Source organism: Aquila chrysaetos, chromosome 3, assembly GCF_900496995.4.
Source record: "Aquila chrysaetos chrysaetos chromosome 3, bAquChr1.4, whole genome shotgun sequence".
NCBI classification, from domain to species: Eukaryota; Metazoa; Chordata; class Aves; order Accipitriformes; family Accipitridae; genus Aquila; species Aquila chrysaetos.
Genome location: NC_044006.1, coordinates 46,326,624 through 46,347,229, shown reverse-complemented (window position 1 = coordinate 46,347,229; position 20,606 = coordinate 46,326,624). Strand labels below are relative to the sequence as shown.

General features: G+C 36.3%; 1 protein-coding gene across 12 annotated transcripts in view; it reads right to left on the bottom strand.

The window, feature by feature from the left end:
• Positions 1-20,606, bottom strand: part of CRPPA (CDP-L-ribitol pyrophosphorylase A) — a 120,444-nt gene that overhangs the window by 95,512 nt on the left and 4,326 nt on the right. For all 12 annotated transcript variants that reach the window (XR_003922619.2, XR_003922620.2, XM_030008355.1 and 9 more), the window contains exons 2-3: positions 16,893-17,172; positions 466-615 (exon numbers count right to left, since the gene is read on the bottom strand). Coding sequence is in view for 10 of the 12 variants with exons in the window: in XM_030008355.1 (XP_029864215.1) it covers positions 466-615; positions 16,893-17,172 (430 nt within the window). In the remaining 2 variants the exon portion in view is untranslated. The remainder of the gene's footprint in view (positions 1-465; positions 616-16,892; positions 17,173-20,606) is intronic.

Here is a 20,606-nt window from a genome sequence, read left to right as displayed (position 1 = left end):
CACTTATTTACCTAGATGTATTGAGTTAATATTATCCCAATATTTTAGAACAGCCTGTATCCCATCATTTTATTACATGTCATTATTGCACTGTGCATACAAAACTCTTTGATACCCTCAGTCAACAATACATACTTAATACCTACCTAACTTTAAACACATTAACCCACTAATTTAAGTAATCTGTTTAATGCACAATAAAAATCAAAGCAAATCTATCTTTCCAATAGTTTAGATCCCTCACCCCCTCTTGTATTTGGCAGTTTGATAATCGAAAAACTTGAATAAATTAGAATAATAAAGCATTTTCATCAAAAGACTACAGAGAAGTAACACGCATACAGTTTGATGTGATCTGAAATAGATGCTGAATCTCTATTTTTGAAATAAGAGAAATAAAGATAACTTTTTTTTTTTTTACCTAAAGTAAATGGAAAAAAGTCTTAGAAAGTCTCAAAGCCTTACCTGTCGGTATGCTTCATAGATTATATCAAACAAGAAAGCCTGAGGCATTTCACTTGCTCTGTACCTAGCACGTTCCAATGAGTGGTCTAAACAGCCATCTGCAGCAGAGGCAATAACAGTAGAAACTAGAGGACGAATTGCTCCTGCTGCCTGTGGAACAAAACACAAAGAGAGGCCTAAATGTTATTAATATTAATGTATATCAGATAGCCGCAGTTAAAAAAAGTAAGAGTTTTAAAATACATTTTCTACTTATTTATCTTTTATGTATCTCATAATGCATAAGTCATACTACTTAGTCTGTATGAGACTTTTAATATGAATATAGCAATGGAAGACTGTGTAAGTACAAACTGAGGGCCAATAACAAAAAAAAAAATCTTAAGTCCTTCATAAACATCTACTGCAAAACATGTACAGATCTGAGACGTTCATTTTTCAGACTTTCTTCTACACACATATTAGGTGGTTTCTGTGAGGACAGTTCTAGGCCTTTTCAGATATCAAACAGCAGGAGACACACCTGAGAGGTCTTGACAATTCACAACACCTACTGCTTTCACAGATTTCAATTTGGCTAAACTGCTCAGAAATAAGCAACAAGAAAAGTTTCAGAAAATTGAGCTTGTTCCTCCATGTTGAATTCACCCTGTGAAATACTGAGCAACCACACTTACCAGCAAAATCACTGCAAACACACTACGTACATCAGAAAGTATTCAATATGTGGCAGCACTGTGCCCCAGAACAGATATTTAAATTCTTATATTTCAGGTTTGGTTTTGCTTAAGATTTTAAACCAATTAAACATGTATCTCTGATCTTTTCATCAATACATAGTATTAAAGATCTATGGCATCTCTGAAACAGAACTCTTCTAGCTGGTTTTAGTCATTTTGATACCAGAAGGTTACCCACACTTCATCAGTCAGTTATCAAATGCTCACATGAACTTTATATGAAGCTAAAGGCAATTGGGACAAGAGTTGTCCATACAATAATGAAGAAAAGGATGCAATGGCAGAACATTGCTTATCGAGTCACAGGGCAAAAAGCATGCTCCCTAACAATGCTAACCACTGAGAAAGGCATCCTTAGACTATACTGTTTATTATCTATTTTTAAGAGTAATAAAAAAGAATAATTGAAGCTGTTCCAAAACATCTGGAATTATCCAACATCTTAAATCAGTATACCTAGAAAACTACTCCCAATGGTGAATTCTGACACTTTTCACTGCAGTAACAGAAGATCTTCTGAGGCCTAGTGAGCTTTGACGCAGAAAAAAAATAGGTCTCATCACATAAAATAAGAGCACTGTTATTGTTGATTTCATTTATCTTCTGTTGGCAAATCCTGCCCTCATACATATGACTCCTGTCCATTCTTACACTATTTCTGACCTCAGATAAGCATATAGTGGTGGAATGAGACATAAAAAGTGAGCCCAAAGGTTTTTTCTTCTCAGAAGAGAAAGAACTAGTTGTCTTCCCTCCCCCTTTCACACTGCTGAACAATAAAACAAAGAGGAATGCAGTCAGCATGTTGAGCACTTTATGAGGTCTAAAATACAGCTTCTTAGTTCATTCTTTTACAAAATGAGGACAGAGATGTGAAACAATTTCTAATGTCCAAAGAGTTCTGTTATGCACGAGCTACCAGGGCAGGGAGAAGGGAGAGAAAAGATTCAAAAGATTCATTTGACAAGAGAAATATCTGAACCACTTTCTCAAAATCTGAAAAGCACTTTTTCTTTCTAATACATGGGAAGAGCTATCTATATAAAACACTACATGGAGAAAAACAGTATCATTCAAAGGCAAAACATGGTACAGAAAGATCAGCGAGAACTATGAAATTATAGAACTGCCTGTAAAGGATCTCAACAGGTCATCTAGTCCATCTTTCTGTCCTAGGCAGGATCAATTTTACTTCTGTAATAGAAAAGACAAACTGACAAAACTGAACACCACTATGATTTTAGTAATACATCAATGTATTAAATGAGGAGTAAATTTAACAGATGTACTTTGAGGAAAAGCTGTGCATAAGCACAAGTAGAGAGACTAAATTATCTGCAACTTGTCCCCTCTCTGTTTCCTATCATTCCAGGACATGGATTATTACCTCTATATCCCAGCTGCTGGGCATTTGGACTATGTTATTTTGCTCTGCCGTCATATTTTAATTGGTCACACACACACACACAAAATTATAAAATTAGAAGGTCATGGGAAAAGAGACAGAGCAGCATGCTAGCCACAGCTTTTCTGTAATTAGTTAAGTCTATTTGAATTTTTTTTTCTGAAACAGTTACAATTCCAGAAAACCAGTTAGCAAAAGAGGATTTCTTAGGCTGATCCAATATTTTATTACAGTTTTTAACAGTCATGTCATGTTACATTTTAAGCATAAAACAGGCCAAGAGAATACAATGTGACTTGCGTAACCAAATCTCACAAGCGAAACACGCACTCTGAGGAACAAAAAACCAAACTGCAATTCTAAATAAAATTGAAATACTCAAAATTATATCTTAAAAGAGCTCTGAAACACATTGTTTTCTTGACATCTGGTTTATTGCACAATAAAAATTCATGAATGTCTGTATCTGTATCTTTGTGACAATACTGAACCACATCTCCTGCTCTGCTGAGGCCTAGCTCTTCCAGAAGATTCAAGAAAATCTAATTTCTAATAAATCCAAACACATCATTTTTTAAAAACCCCAATTAACTTCTCAAGTAATTGAAAGCTTCATGGCACCTAAAATTTAACAAATGGCATTTTTTCAAACAACTACACTTTTGCTTTACCTTACCCCAGCTCTGAGTCCAGTGTGGCAGGCTGAGAGCTTCTCACCTGTCTTCCCTCCTTTTCAATGAGAAATCACAAGTCAGGCACAATAAGATGCCTTCTGCAGCAAGTCCACTCAAACTATACCTGACATGGACTGAAAACATGAAGTTTAATACAAAGCATAAGATTTATGGCTAACTTCTGATCATGCAAGGGAAATTCTACTATGTATGCAGTAACAGGATAACTAGCAGTCATTTGATTTTAAAAAATCAGCTTTTATTTCGAAAAAGGACAACTCAGTCCATGACTGCTCTATGCTCTAAAAGCAGAATGCAGAGCTCTAGTACTTACTAAAGCCAGGCAGCTTCTACTGCACAGAAAACCTCCATGTGATGAGCAGCTGGGGTCCAAAAGCCATGAATCTATGAGCTAGAGCATACTTGCTAAGATGCAGCACTGAGTTGAAACCTTAAAATCCTGAGACAAGATACAGAAACTGGTTGGTTGTTTTGCTCAGTACTGGCTCACCTTTTTGCAGGACCTTCCTCTGTCTCAGTACACACACACGGGCTCCCTCAACCAGATGATGTGACCCAACACAGGGCTGAGTTTACCACCTCAGTGACACAAGAACTACATTAGTTCCTAAGGCCACTTTCAAACTGGGTGAAACTGGGATCAAGCAAAGGAAAATACTGGCCTCTCTATGCCCTGTGCTGTTTTCATATGGGACAAGAGAGCTGAGATCCTAACACAGGAAACCTTGCATCTGCAGTACTTCTGGCGACATTCTCTAGCTGGCATATGCCGACACAGCTGCCAAACCCAAACTGGCTTACACAGACCTCACCGCACGTGCTTCTACTTCCAAAATTGGCTCATAGGTATCTTCATTCATGGTGTAAACATCATATTTGACATGTAAAATCAGAAGAATTGAGCTGTGAATTTTGTTCTCATATACAGGCCAAAGAAAGGCACAGTTTAAGATGTATGGCTCGTTCTGTGGTATTTCCTTCTGCTTAGTGCAAGCGTCCTCCCTACTTAGCACAAAGCTATTCAGCACAAAGCCTCTTCTGAATTCCACTCCTAGCAGTCTTGCAATGACCTAAACAGGGAATTTAGGTACTTAAGACAGGGCTACAAGACCACATTTTTTAGTTCAGAAACTTAAACACTAGGGCACAGTAGGGTAAATAATACAATGAAGCACCACGGTATCAAAAGGAGCTTTTGCCACTGATGAGTGTGGAGTGTAAGTGAAGAACACAATCACCCAGCTAGTCTATGTCTATTCAGCTACAACACCAAATATTTCATTCTTTGCAAGGAATTTCCATGTTGTTTTTCTGGTTATGAATCAATAACAAAGAATTATGTCCATATAAGTAAAGAGAGTATATACTGAGTCTCAGGTATTTGAATTTTATTTGTTCTAATTCAAGAAGCTTTGACTTGCTATTTATGTCAGGAATGTACAGGTATTTGGCCCGGCTCTCAGGCAAGAGGTTCAGACATGAATTTAAAAAAAAGAATTAAAAAAAGAAAATCTGTCCTCATTTAAAATTATAAGTACTTGGTAGTGCCACTATAGTTTTACAGACCCTTTTTTTTTCACTTTGAACTAGCCTACCACAAAATACACATCCTCTGCGTCTAAAGCAAGTAGGTCTTACACTAACATTACCCAGAGTACTCATCTTCCAATTTCTAATCATTTTGACCCAGATCTCAAGTAGCTTTGCTTTCAAAATCATACACAAAATGCATCATACACCCTTCCTGAATGTGAAGTGGGTAGTTAATGGATAGTTAAGCTGAATTTTTTAAATGTACACTTTACAGCCTTCAAGCCACTCCACTTCAAAGACAGTCAAGCACTAGTTTTGGTGAATCTGGCATGTCCAGGAAATGCATACACTTCTTTCCCCCGTTTTTGTATATTTTATTAAATAAATTAGTTGAAGTATCAAAACATCTGTGGGCAAGCCCTTAAAATATTCTTTCATAGCATAACAGACATTGAAACAAATAATGCTAACTGGTTAGTTTTCTTTTGCAGGCAAAATATCAGAACAAAAACCATCCTTTTAATCTATCATTTCCTTAAAACAATCCTAAAACGTCCTGAGAATGCAGAATTCCATCAACTGCAGTGGAAGTGACAGACTGGTATCTCTCAGAAGCAAGCTCATCCATCCATTTGCTGAAAACTGAACCAGCCTCTGGATGCTTTTAGAAACAACAGGTGTCTTTTATAACCCATTTTAAACAGCACAAATCAAAAATGTTTACAAACATGTTCTCAGTTTTGCATTCAGTTTTTTGCATAACTGCCTAGAGCACAGCATACATTCAAGATTTAAAGATTTGATGGTGACTGAAAAAAAGGTAGAGAATGAAGTGCATCATGCAGGTCAGTATAATAGGTTATCATAAGTATTTTCAATAGATTCAAGGCATACTAATGCACCTTTCCACTAAACAGTAACACTGTATTGTTCTTATTTTATCATACTTTTATTCTGGTAAGAAATCTTTTAGATGCCTGTATTCAGTGATTACATGACCAGGGTGTGTTTTGAGATCAGACAACACAGTCAACACAAGGAGAGTAAAATCCAAGCAGTATTGATGACATCTTTTATTACAAAATGAAGTACGAATGTTTAGGCCACAGAAGCCTACGCACAACATAGCAACCTGACTGACACAATGCAGTATAGCTTATTTTTACTGAGTATTCATAAAAACTGAAAATCCTCATTTTATTTAAAAAAAAACACAAAACAGAACCCACTAAAATTTCCAAAAGGATTAGGGGGGCAGATGGACCTTATATGACATGCAAGAAACTATCCAGATTACAAATACCCCCAACACATAGTGCATTTCCACATCTAGAATACAACCTACCAAGAACAAGTTATCAAAGAGCCAGAAGCTCCAAAAGAGCATGAAAACCAACACACCCACATCACTGATCTGGTCATTTTTGATAGCCAAAGTTGAAACACAACAATGCTAAACAGCTGCAAAGCTCAACAAGTTGAGTGATATGGACTAGGAAAAGAAAAAAAAAAAAAATGCAGTGTCACAAAATCCTTACGAAAAATACTATAAGTACAATTCCTTTTGTTTTACAACAGTGTGGTAACAAGCCTAGACAACCATAGATCCTGCAGGCTGGCATACTAAAAAAAAAGTATGCTACATCTTTGGCATGCCCCTGTCCCCAGTAGGCCCCAAGTACTGATGAAGACCCAAAAAGTTCACTTACACAGCCAATTTGCAACCCTAAATTTCAAGTGAGTGGGAATCACAGTCTAAAACTTTACAGAGTCTAGTCCTAAATGAGCAGACTCTCCCATCCTTCTAGCATGACTCCCTTCTACATTTAATTACACCAACAATACTTTTCTTCTTCATTCATAGCCTCTATCTCCCCTGAAATTCATTTTCCCTATGCTTTCCATCTTCTCAGCTGTCTAGTAGCATTAAGTAAATGTACATTTTATATCTCACTCACCCTAACTGCATTAGACTCAATGTTTTAAATTTACTTAGGAATAGACCTGATGTCAAACACATACAAGCATAGCTTATGAGTGCTATCTTTAAAAGAATGTCCCTATTCTCATGTTTTTAATGTTTTCTCAATATTCATACTTATTCATTCTTTAATCAGAGTTGTTTTCAACTGTGACAAGCAAAATAGTACTGAACCAAGACTCCCAAATAATTTAGTCACCCTGCCTTAGAAAAAATAAACTTGTCTTGCATATATACACTATAAATAGAAGTATATTAGAAATATATTTTCATCACTTCAAAGCAGCTGACTTCGTCAAAACTGTATGCTGGAGACTGTGGGGCTAGTCACACTTAGTAGGACAAATACATCCATCTTGGAACTCCATTAAAGTCAATTTTGTAGAGGTGAATTTGGTAAATACACAAACAATTTTATCTTGCTTTTCCATGAAGACAAGGATTGCATTAGGACACTGTTCAACTACGTAACAATAATAATCGATGTTAATTTAGACAAGCTAGGTATCTAACAGTTTACAAATATGTCCTGGAATGTTTTTTATTAGGTGAAAGATTATTTATATGTTACCAAACACTACCATCTCTTAAGGATTTCAGTCTAAATTAGGTCTGGCTATGTACCAGTGAAAGAAGCTCAGAATAACTATGATTAATTTCTTCTCATTTTATTCCATCAAATTGTTTCCACATGTTACTACAGGGAAAGTATTCTTTTACACAGATCAAACTACTTGCCATGAAGGGCATTCACAGCCAACTACAGTATGAAAAAATACAGAAATAAACACAGTATCAGTGATGCATGAAACAGGTAGAAACATGCATTTCTATTCAGACATCTGCACTCAAACTAATTGTATCTGTAGTAATCAACATGCTTCAGCCAGACTCAGTAATTACCATTTAAGTTAGAAGAATTGTCTCTACTGAAAGATTTCTTATTTCAAATTTATCAAACAGAATCTTCAAAGCAAAATTCAAAAACTCAATTATAAGATTAAAATATTTCACATATTTAAGAGGATGTTCTTTTGAAATCTTTTATATTGTAAATCTGAAGGGGAGAATATCTACTTAAACAAAGTCATATAACTATCTTTGTAAAATAAAGCAATTAGAGAATTTATTCCAATGCACATTCAAGGTATCACATTGAAATATGGCATTGTTTTTTCTTATGTTTCTTTTTTTCTTTTCGTTTTCTGCATTTTGTATCCAGCTGTTATCTAGGGTCACATTTTATCTTCTCTATAACCAAAAGTTGTAATCTATGAGAAGTTTTATGATTCCACTGCAGAGGTGGAAGACTTGGAGTATTTCCTCCTCCAGCCTACAAAAATCCTGGCAAATTAATTCTATTTAGATGGAAAAGATCGGGACATAGATGAAATAACAACACAAACTATCAGCTACCACTCCTATACAGAAGTATAGTTGATAACTACAGTTTGGCTATATGTGCAAAGTTTTCTAAACTTAGGCGTGAACACATGTTCAAGCCCAAACTAGCCAAACTTCCAAACTGAACCAATCCAAGACTGCACATAGTCCACAGAGTTCATAACCTCCTTCTGCACCCAGAAGCCACCTACTTGCTGTACAGCAAGGCAAGGCAGCAGTCTGGCTGCATGGGTTCAACTCAAACCTGTCACAATCTGCCCCCATAACTCCTTCTGTTAATGTCACGTCCAAAAGACCCCCCCAAACCAGTACCTCAGCTGCACGCTTCTTTTGAAGGACCAGATATGGCATACAGTCAGGACTACAGGACAACCAGGATGACTCACTCAGTAAAGAATAGCAGACCACAATAAAGGTAGAGGTACTCTCATTATCATGCAGAAACACAAATTTGAGTCCAGGGCACATCATACTTTTTCACCCACACTCACACCCAGACTCTACCATGTAGCATAGACATAATTTGTGTGGCAGTGCTGTGGTGGGGACAGGATTCCTTCTACTGACAAACAAGTACAATCCACAACCTGGGCTGTGTATCCATTGGAGTTTAAGGCTGAAGAAAAAAAGGTTACCTTCTTTCTGCCAGGTATCTTCCTTTTTTTAAACAACAAGAGTAATTCTTAAATTACCTTATTTTGAATTTTGTTGGCAAAAAACCCCAACAAAATTCATAGTCATTATGGGCACACCATCTTTGATTCTCATTAGTGAGATACCCACTAAAATTTCTTCTATGTAGGCAGTATCACCAACAAGTCCAATTCCAGCTATCTTGACATATTTGTACTGGCAGCTTTTAATTGCCCAAGGAGAGCACTGGTTGAAATGTTAAACAAGCCTGGAGTAACACAGATATTAAACCTAATCATCAGCCAGACAAAAAGAAGGTTAATTAGAACAGATGTAAGGAGTTTTGAACACTATGAAAAAAGGTTTGTATGCTAAACTTCACCTCATTTCCTTAAAGTCTGTTTACCCAGCTGGCTAGGAGCAACAGTCAAACTCACTAAAATTGGGCACATGTTAATCTTAAACCAACACCAGGAAGGAAGAAGTTATAATTGTGTTTATTCCTAGCTGCAAAAGAGGGGATGTTTAATCAGAAATTTAATATACACTTTGATCCAATGTTAATGAGCTGACACTATGTTGTACACTGAACTGACTTCAAAGACAGAGGATGCCTTAAACAAATGTAATGTATATTTATGACACTGTTTAAGAAAAAGAAAACATTTCTTCTAATGAGGTCACCTTTATCAGAACATACTATCTGAGTAACTGGGGATAGTACATGTACATCAAGACATGTCAGAGCCTCAATTAGCTATAGCAAACTAAAGAAGATTACCAATAACAGAAACTGTTGCTCAAAAATTAAGACTGCAAATGTTCTTTTTTACTTTACCTAATTTTTGTTCTTTTGTATTTAAAGCATTTACCTCTAAGCGTCAGATCTAATCAACAACATGCTAAATTCTAAATGTTATTCTGTGGAAAAAGTAAGATTTCTCAAATAAAATCAGGAGGATTCCCCTCAAAAAGACAGGATGATAGGAATATGCAACTGAAAATATATATGAGGTGGAGGAAGAAAGCAGAACCAGGTGTATCACAGGCCACAATTCTTCAACACACAGCACTGAAAACAAGCTCAAGAACATACTGAAAGTGGAAAAGAAGCAAAACCAAGAACATACATATATACTAAGAAAAAGCAAAGAGCGGTACTGCAAACAACAACAATACAACTAGTTTATGTAAACACTTGATTTCATATTAAAATTGTATTTTTTTAAAAAAGCAGACTGAAAATAAGTCTTAAGAATGTCATTCATGTTGCTCTTATATCATGAGTTACTGCCATAAATCAGATGTACTATTTTTAACACAATAAAGAATAAAATTACAAAAGTTAGCAGGATTAAACCAATACATACGTTTATAATGGTGTCATACAAATTATATAGCATTTCTTCTCATGCATTCCTTATCTGTGCATTCCTTGTGAGAAATAAAAGAATGGTAGAGGAAGTTCGTGTTTTCCATAAATACAATAGTACTGTATATTCAATAAAATACATTTTATCATATTATTAGCCAAATAAGGTCTTATTACCTTAGTCAACATATTCAGCTAATTTTTGTCACAGTGCCAACAACTGGTAATGTTTAACAACATGTTCTCATTTATTAAGGTTTTGTTTTCTTCTTGATAGATTTTTTTAAAGTACTTCAAAGTTTGTATAAAGCCTGCATAATGCTACCAAAGATCCATACTAAGCATATGATCCAGACCACACATAGCATCCCCCACCTGAAGAGCAGCACATGCTGGTATACTGCTTCAAGACTTTCTTAGGACGTATTTAATCTTTTCAGTTGTCAGCAATAGTTGTATATGATACACAATTATGATGGATTCTATAACATGTAAAATTCAGTCTAAGCAATTTAAACGTTCCAAAGCAAATCACGTGGCCAGTATGCTACCAATAGTTTTCAAAATTTTTAGAAATATTTTAAAGTATACTTACAGCTTCAAATTTTGGCATTCATTCAACATAAGATGACAATAAGATGAGCTATCAGCACTCTCTAGTTCTAACTAGTGCTATACTGCAAATCTAGGTGGCAAAAATTAAACAGAATATTTGCTATAAAAATTAATGAATCAAGAAAACAATCATTTTTGCCTCTAAAATTAACAAGACTGTTTATTTTACTTTGACTGCACAGTATTATCTTGCGTTAACAAGTAACAAAACACATCTTACAGTCAGCAAGCCATCTTTCATAACCTAATTACTGATTTACATTGCAAAAAGCTATCAGAGTGCACTGTGCAACAAAGGATTTTGCATATTAGACTAAGTCAATATAAAGAAGAGTTAACATTTGTATTCAGTGGAGTAGAAATCTTGAAGCTACTGCCACAGGAGTTACAATTACAGTTAAGAAGTTATATTTTACCTCCAGAAAGTCTACATCATTACAAAATCAGCAATATCATGATGTGAAGTCTACTGATCCACTGCATATCATTAAACACATAATTTGCATCACATTACAAAGAAAGATGAAAAAAAATCTTGAGGTATTGTAGGAGGACTCTTGCACAATTTAATCAACCAAATGCAAAACTGCAACGTTTAATTAATAACTCTTTCCCACACACACAGTCCTGAGCAACCAAAACCACAGGCACTATAGTTTGTGGTCATGCAGTTCCCTAAGCAACTCTGCACCTGCTTATCAAATGTCTTTGCCTTCTGAATTTGCTCACCTGCTTCCCTCAGAACTGCTTGTGTCCTCTCCTTGCAGGAAACCTTGCACCCAAGCTTCTTTCTCTCACAGCCCATTAGATTCAAAATTTCAAGTCACCTTTCTATACGAGCTTCATCCAAGACCTTTTCTGTTATCAAGGGCCTCATAAAATGGATCATTATACCTTACTATGCAAGTTTGGCTCAAATAGTGACTCTAATACTTGTATGTATGAATTTGATACCTCATGAATTCTCTCCTACATGCTCCTCAAGGCAGTTTTAGTTCTATCTGTACCACAACCCACTTACCTTCTTGGAAACAGGAGGATAAGCACAGAACCAGTCCAGCAAACTATTACAGCATATGAAACAGGCCAAGTTGGCTTTCAGAAGTTCACCTAACCTGCAGGGCTGGTGTTGTCCTTGCCACAACCACCCGGAACACCAACTCAGCCAAAACGCAGCTGGGGGCATTTCTGGATGAAAACTCAGATTTCTTTTCAGTGCAATATTTGGTGAAAAAGGGAAAAACTTGGGGAGGTGTGCATGCCTAATCCTTAGCCAGAGAGATATGGCTAAGAATCTCTTCCTGATCTTGCCATGTAGAAGTGGCTAGAATGATCCAAGGCCTTTATTCAGCTCCTCACACATGCTGGACAAGCTGAGATTTCCCTTATTTTACTTTCTTTACTCCTTTGATCTGCTGCAGGAAGGACAAATCTGAGTACTAAGTAGACGCATCTTTGCTAAAGGCTGCTTCATTTTCCAAAGTCACATTGTTTTCTCAGATGAAGCATACAGATTTTAATTAGTCTAAAATCAACAGCAGTGTCATATTTGTAGTTTCTCTAAATTTAAAGGAGGTACATTTTATAGACATTACATAAAAATGACCTCAGCAACCATTTATGTACAGGAAGCTATGCTCAAAGTTTATTTCCAGGATAACCTAATCCTACCCCAAAAAAAGTAAGGTAAAAATTACTGTATGTGTAGACTTTCCAGAAGCTAAAAAACGTGGGATTAAGTCCCCTTTTTAAAAAGAATGAAATACTAGTTGTATTAGGTACAGCTGACTCTGTTAGTACAACACAGAAATGCAGCAAAGAAGAAAGGGAGATTATAATTTAAGTTTCTGTCTATGATTTATGTATTTCAGTTGGTTGAGTTGCATCCTTCCTAATGAATGCAATGAATCATCTAAATCACTTAAATTGAGACTGGGAAATGACAGAGCTGTTTCTCCCCTTACCAGTGCTTTCCCACCATCAAACACTGCATCTTGTTAGGACAAAGACTTCAAGTATTTGCTAACAATACATTAGTTTTCCATTCAACACAGAAAAGAATTAACAACTTGGGTGAGAAGGTTATAACTTTCTATGGGACCAATAATGCCATAAGCTATGGAAACATCAGTATGTTTCCAATAGTTATCCATTACTACAGAGTTGAAAAAGGAATAATGCGTTGTATAACTATTTTCTGTACAGCAGCAAAACCACACTTGATTTCTTCACACATTCAGAAAAGTTTCAGGGCTACTGAACAGATTCTGCTCTACACAATAATGTAGCTCTTCAAATGTTGTTTTCTTCTAAAATTGCTATATAACGCCCCTACAATTCATTAATATGTATTTTTACATTGACATAAGTCAGAGTCTACTAAACTACAGAACTAATTCCACCAGTGGAATAAAAATCATGTCAAGATGGTAATATGTCATCAGTTCTTGATTCTGCTTTTGCACAAGTGTCTGACAGGACAGCAGGAGCCCCCCAAAGTATCAAGCTTACAATGAAAGCAGAACCTCTAAGAACACAGGCACAGGATGACTTCAGATGACCCAATGTATAAATATGAATCAAAAATGGTCTGTTACTAATGCAGCCATTACAGCTGGCTAAAATCAGTCTTTGAGTATAACAAAGAGGACAAAGATCATGTGTAAAATATTCCATATATGGCAAAAACAGAGGAGATAATAAGAAAACATAAAAAAGATAACTGCTTCTAAGAGAAAAAGAACAAAGGAAGGACAGAGTGAGCAGAACTGCTCCAGCATTGCCATCCCCACTCAAGTATACGACACCAGATCAGCTATTTATCCACCCAAGTCCTCCTTCACCTTCAGTGGAGAAAAGGAGGTGGGTTTTGATTTGCCACCCACCATATTTTGCTAATGCAACTCAACAATCATACATAAAGCATTTTATTTTGCTAACTGGGTGAAAGAACAGCATGTGTATGGGTGCATGTTTTCTGCTCCAGCATTCTGATACAGTAAGACTGATAACTGCAGCACTGAGTCTGAGTAAACTCAGAGACAGGAACAGACTGAGCATAATATGTAGTGTTTTCTGTCTGGGGGTATTATTTTGACTGATTGTGTATGTGAATAAGAGTCCATGAGACTGAGTAGCACTGTACATCTGTGTTGGCATGTATGCTTTGTTCAGATCCTTGCTAAAGCCGAGAATAAAATAATGATGTTAGACAGCTTCCAGAAATCAGCTTTTAAGAATGCCATTTTGATTCAGTCCTTTCAAAGAAATAAACTATACTTTCAAATCTAGTTTATGTTAACTACAGAATGAGAGAGTCTTTGTATGTGACTTTTTTTTAACTCTCAACAGCAGAACTGACAAGTTCCCCCCCACCTTCCTGATTTTTTTTCTTGTAAGCATTTTTCTTTTTAGTTATGTTGTTTAAAATGCAATGTTGGCAATGAGATATTGCTAGAGGCTTTGGACTGATGCCTTCTGAAGCTTCCACTTTTCCCAACTTTTACTAGCAATAAAGAATTTGTTTCTAGAAACATGTAATTTTAATTACAAAATTACCCCCAAAACATAAATGGAATTTAATTGGTTACAAAGTAATATTTTCACATAATCAAGGGATTGTTTGGGGGATTTAAGGCATAATTTATTAGTTCTGGATAAGGTGCACATTTTGATTCCTACAGGCAAATAACAAACTGATTAGTAAGTGTAATAAAGCAGTTTATTTGTCTGACAATTGGCAGCTATAAGTGCAATAACTTACTTGATCAATTGCCATTTTAAAGAACATTAAAGCTTCTCATACTTATGCTATCTATATGGTATGCAGATGAACAACAATACAGCATTACCCCTATTACACCAGTGATTTAATATGATGTTTCTGCCAGGTTTTGTACCTTTCTATATAATGCAAAAGGAAGTAATTACTTTTTGTACTGAAAGATTGAAGAATTTACTCCCTTTTAGACATGCAAAGAATTTGACTATAGGAAGAACTAAAGATGATAGCTTCTCTCGATCAATTTTTTTTCTGATATTCAAAACCACGCGTGTCAGTTTTGAGCAAGAGTCTAAGCTTTCCAGTCACTTAGTTCTGCAGAATTCTGTAGTTGTTGAGTGAAGATAGCCACCTCTCTCTGGCAGGAAGCTTCTCCTATTCGTTATATAAAATGAAGTTCTTCTCATGTTCCTTAATTCAATTACTTTGTCAGGTAACATCAATAGCTAACAGCTTTTGGAGTCCAGTTCCCTGATAGCCTAGCCTCACTAAATTCAGTGGATCTAAGCCAACACAGGAAGCCACTACAGAGCCAATAAATACCACGCACATTTCAGACAGACATTATACAATGGAAAAGACTATGACAAATGTATAAGATCACCTTTTTGAGATCAAATGATACCTCAGTGATCTAGGTAAGAAAATATTTACCAGTCAGAAGTTCAGACGAACTAGAGTACACTGCCTTGAGAAGGTCAGTGGAGATTGCCTTGGTTCCCTACTGTTTTACTGAAAATGTCTTACACCCAATTAAAAAGAAAACCATGAAAAAATATTACATTAAAATCACACAAGTTTCAAGAAAAAGTGAACAAGTTAAAAAACTCAAACACAAAGACAAATGAGATATGATAAACCTTAACATGCAAGACACGTAAACACAAATACATTGAGAAAACAGTTATTCTCATTTCAACTCAACATCAGTACAATTAACCCCATTCTTCTACTACTCTCAAAGAATCTCATTTAAAACAGATTTACAAAGCAGATCTATTTTAAAGTCTTTGGCAGACAATCAATTCTGGAAAGCTATTTTGTGCTATATGAGAAAGGTCAAAAACCTTGTTAAAATTCTAACAGAATTTAAGTTTTAATGACTGGAAACTTATGTTCTGTATCACTGAAAACTACAGAGCAGAGTTTCTATTTATTGCCATTTTTTATTAAGCCAATCTACAAAAGTACAGCCCTACTAGTAAGAAGCTCAATATATTTAGATTTCTAACACAATATTCTGAGAGACCTTACATAATTTAATTTTCATAATGACTATTTTAACAAGTGGTACATTCCCCTTTTACACTACAAGCTTTCAAAAAAAGGTGGAGGCGCTAAGGAAATACCACAACTCATTCTTTGGACTCTTTATTCCACTGTCAAAGTTGCGAATTATCTGTCAATTAACTTATGTTTTACCTCATTTCCTGAAAAAGTGGTAGATTTTCCTAGCTTTCTACTACCCAAACAATCTGCTGTCACTAATGACTTCTACCTCAAATCATCTCCTAGAAGTAGAGAAGCATTCTACAATTTTATTAATGGAGAACTGAAGTACAAGGTAAAGATAGCAAATTGTACAATAATAACTCTACCATTCTACTTGCATAATACAACTTCTACCAACACTTCCCCTTCACATATCACTTACTTTCTCAGAAACCTTTCAGGTTCCTGTGAATATTCCTAGTCCTCAGATGCAGTGATGACCAGGAGGATCTCCAACCTACGGTTGGAGGCTTACTGCTTCCCCTTTTTCCAGCAGTTTGCAATGCTTATGGATTCTAGAAAAATTTAGATTAATACAGAGATAGCTCTCTTGCCACTCATTCAGGATTTGCATATAAGTTTGAGATGAAAACACATGAAGTTTGCAATTCAACCAATGCAGTACTCTCTTTAGCTATTATGAGTAATCACCAACTGAACTACTCTAGCGTTAGGCAAGAATTCTGCATGGACAAAAAGGTAAACTATCATTATGTAATCTACCTTTCAACTAACAAATTGGTGATTAATTCAATCTCTTACTGACAGTCTCTATGGCAATAATTACTCCCCATAGCAAATAACGCCTGCGGCATTTAAAAATGTCTCCCTCCCCCATCTGACCTCTCTGCATAACAGGGATTCTGAATCTGTTCTACTTAAAAATCAACATAATACATTAATAAAATTGCTAGGAAAATCCTTACTTATCAGTCGTGATTTTACACTGTACAGTATAAAAAACACTTCAGAGTTGCATTGCTGTATAGTACATACCCCATGTTCTTTAGCAGCCATAACCACTTTTGAAAGAATATCTTCTTCAACAAATGGCCTCACAGCATCATGGATAATCACTACTTCTGGTTTCTGGAGCAGATGGTTGGAAAATTTATTCTCTGCAAATACTTTCAATCCATTGAAAATTGACCGATGACGAGTTATTCCACCTTTTACTATCGTAACTCTTTTGTGGCCATATCTTTCAACGATAGACTTCATTATTTCAATATTTTCAGGAGAGACCACCACAATAATGTCGGCTATCCAACTTATCCTAGAAGAAACAGTACAAAACCAGAGAAAGTAGACATGAATGACTAAATAAAAGTACAGATATCTCCATGAAACAAAGAAATTAATACAAAAAGAAATTCAAGCTGGCTAAATAAAGCATTTCTCAATATACTCAAGTCCATGTTTTTGTGTGTGTATTAGCACTCCACCCCTAAAGGGAGAGCTACATGAGAGGATCTCTACCAATACATGGATGTCGACCAAAGTAACTGGAATTCTGGGAAGGGACTTGCTTCCAACAACCAGTTTGCAGGAGGAAAAGAAAAAAAAAAAAAGCGCACCTTCTGATAACTCTTCGAAAAGCCTTCAAAACATTTCTTACCCCAGCCTCATTCCTAACTTCAAACACAACTTCTAAATCAATCGGCTACAGTCTGTTATTTTAGCCTTCTCTAAATTCAGTCTCCAATAAATTGGTAATTCCTGGGACCTGGAGTACTCCGTGTTCTACTGTGCAGTACACTGTGTACAAGTGAATAAGAGGATCAAGAAAAACTCTGAAACAAAGATCACAATGTAAAACCATAGCTATGCTAGGTAAAATTACCATAATATGAAAAGCATATTTTTAGAGAACTTCAAGCTTTTACTATTGGTATCAGCCTAGCTCTACAATTGAGGGGTGGTGTGGGGGGAGAATGACCCACAATCCACAAGATTAAAACCAGTCATAAATGAAGTTAGGCTGAAGTCATACTTGTGTCAAAGGACCTAGGAATACAAATTATAGTCACATGTGGCATACTGTACTTCAAAATAACAGAAATACCATAATTGAAATCCAGCTATTTGAGTGCCTTATTTCCTAAATGCTATCTAGAGAGCATAAAAAAGGATTTAAAATTGTTTTATTTCCTTTCTGTGTCTCCACAGATGACAGGAGGGTTTTTTAGCATGACAGACAAGAAACTCATCAGATGAGCAATGATTACAAAAACAGTTTACTATTTACTACAGTAAAATTACTCATATGTAGCCTACATATCCAACCAGGAAGGGAGACAGACAAGTATGGTATATTCTCTCAACTAAAACTAGTAAAGCTATTGAATTGAAACCAATTTTGCAGACACAAGACAAAGGTACTAAATACTTCCAGTTGGAAGAACGAGAGCAAGAAATTTACGGTTCAGAAATATGCAGGCTCAAGGTATCGGTTTCTGCAATAACTCATGAGAAGGCATTGCCTAGGAACTATTCTCACTCCAAAAGCAGTCATCTGTGATACAAACCAATCCCCTAGAACTATGTGAAACAACAGAGCATCTTCCACCTTCTGTATGGTTTTTTTGTAATTAATAGAACTCCATGGAAAATTATTTCAATGAATTTTAAAATAACTATTAAAAATAAAATAAATGGAAGTGCTATTAGCATTCTTCAAAAGAAAAATATTTGTCCTTATGTTCATTATATTAACAAAGGCAGAAAATACAGCCAAACCAACATATTCTCAGCATTTTTTTAAGTACTGAAGTTGTTCAAATGTAAAATCTGAAGTCATATGTTTTCAAGTTTCATTTCAACTTGTCACTCACCAAAGGTTCACGAAAAGGTTTTCAAATTAGTCCTGGCATAGTCCTACATTTAGCCACAAAACTTAGCACCTCTGCACGACTTCAACTCACTACTAGGACAAGCTAATTGGATTCATCTCAGTTCTTCTTTTGAAATTGAGAGTCAATCATTTAAATAAAGCAAAATTTAAGAAGAGCTATTTCACACTAAATAAGAGCTCTGCACTTCTATTTGCAGAAAGACTATAGCCTTACACAGTTCCCAGAAACAGTGGACAGTCTGCACATTCACTAGTGACTGTGTAAGAAGAGCACTGACATTTCCCATTCTGGAATCAAAGGAAACAGATTATGAGGCAACTTGGTAGTATACAGCATCTTCTGAGAAGAGTACAGAAGTACTGGCCAGCCTATGATAAATCTCTGCACAGACAGGGTGGAATGGCTCAAGGCCTCCAGTGATACAATACACCAAAAAGTGACAGGATGCGGTCACAGCTCCACCCTGTGTCTGGATAAACACATTTATAAACTTGAGTATGTCCTCCTTAAACTCATTCTGGACTAATGTCTATAATTAGAGCTGGGATTTAGAGATGCAAACTATTCATGTAAGAGCATAAAGGTATCCTCTAGACTGATTAGGTACAAGAACAGCTTAGGCTTTGAAGCCTAACATGTCCCACCAAAACTCATGAAAAGTACTAATTCAGTAAAGTATACTACAAATTCTCATGAATGAGAACTGTGCACCACACAGGTGCTCACTCTTTTAAAGACCTGCTTATGGAAATGTTTCAAAGTGTTTTAATGAAGTAGAAGGATATACACTCAATCTGGCAGTAAATGTATCTTTTTTTTTCCTCCCTCAATTTGTCACCCCCTTTTCTTCAGAAAGATTTCATACTAAAATAATAAGCTCAGGACCTGCTCGAAACAAGTTTGAAAATAGTAAACACCTGTGCCAGTTTTGTCTGTGATGGAGTTAATTTTCTTGATAGTAGCTAGTACAGGGCTATGTTTTGGATTTGTGCTGAAACAGTGTTGATAACAGGGATGTTTTAGTTACTGCTGAGCAGTGCTTACACAGAGCCAAGGCCTTTTCTGCTTCTCACCTCACCCCACCCCACCCCACCGGCAAGGAGGCTGGGGGGGCACAAGAAGATGGGAGGGGACACAGCCGGGACAGCTGACCCCAGCTGACCAAAGGGATATCCCAGACCATACGACATCATGCTCAGCATATAAAGCTGGGGGGAAGAAGGAAGGGGAGTGTTTGTCTTCCCAAGGAACCATTACATGTGATGGAGCCCTGCTTTCCTGGCGATGGCTGAACACCTGCCTGCCGATGGGAAGCGGTGAATGAATTCCCTGTTTTACTTTGCTTGTGTGCATGGCTTTTGCTTTACCTATTAAACTGTCTTTATCTCAACCCACGAGTTTTCGCACTTCTACTCTTCTGATTCTCTCCCTCATCCCACTAGGGGGGGGGGGGGGGATGGGGAGTGAGCGAACTGCTGTGTGGTGTTTAGTTGCCAGCTAGGGTTAAACCACGACAACACCCTTTCAATTTTATAACTGTAATATTAGATGAAGATAATGCAAGCTTCAGAAAGAATCAGCACAAGGCATGAAAAATACTGTACCCCAATGTGCTTTAACAAGCACTAAATACAGAACTCTAGTGCTTCCATAGAACATAGGCTGTAGTTCTAAAATGGATCATCAGGTCTGATCAAATGAAACAAAAGTAACCCCAGTTGTAATCACTCTACAACTGCCTTGGAAAGACCTCAGTATTAGTAGAAGGAAAACAATGAGGCAGAAAAGGACTATATATTTGTTTCCTGTAGCTGTCCTCATCATTACCTACAGACAGGCAGACCAGCTGCCTACT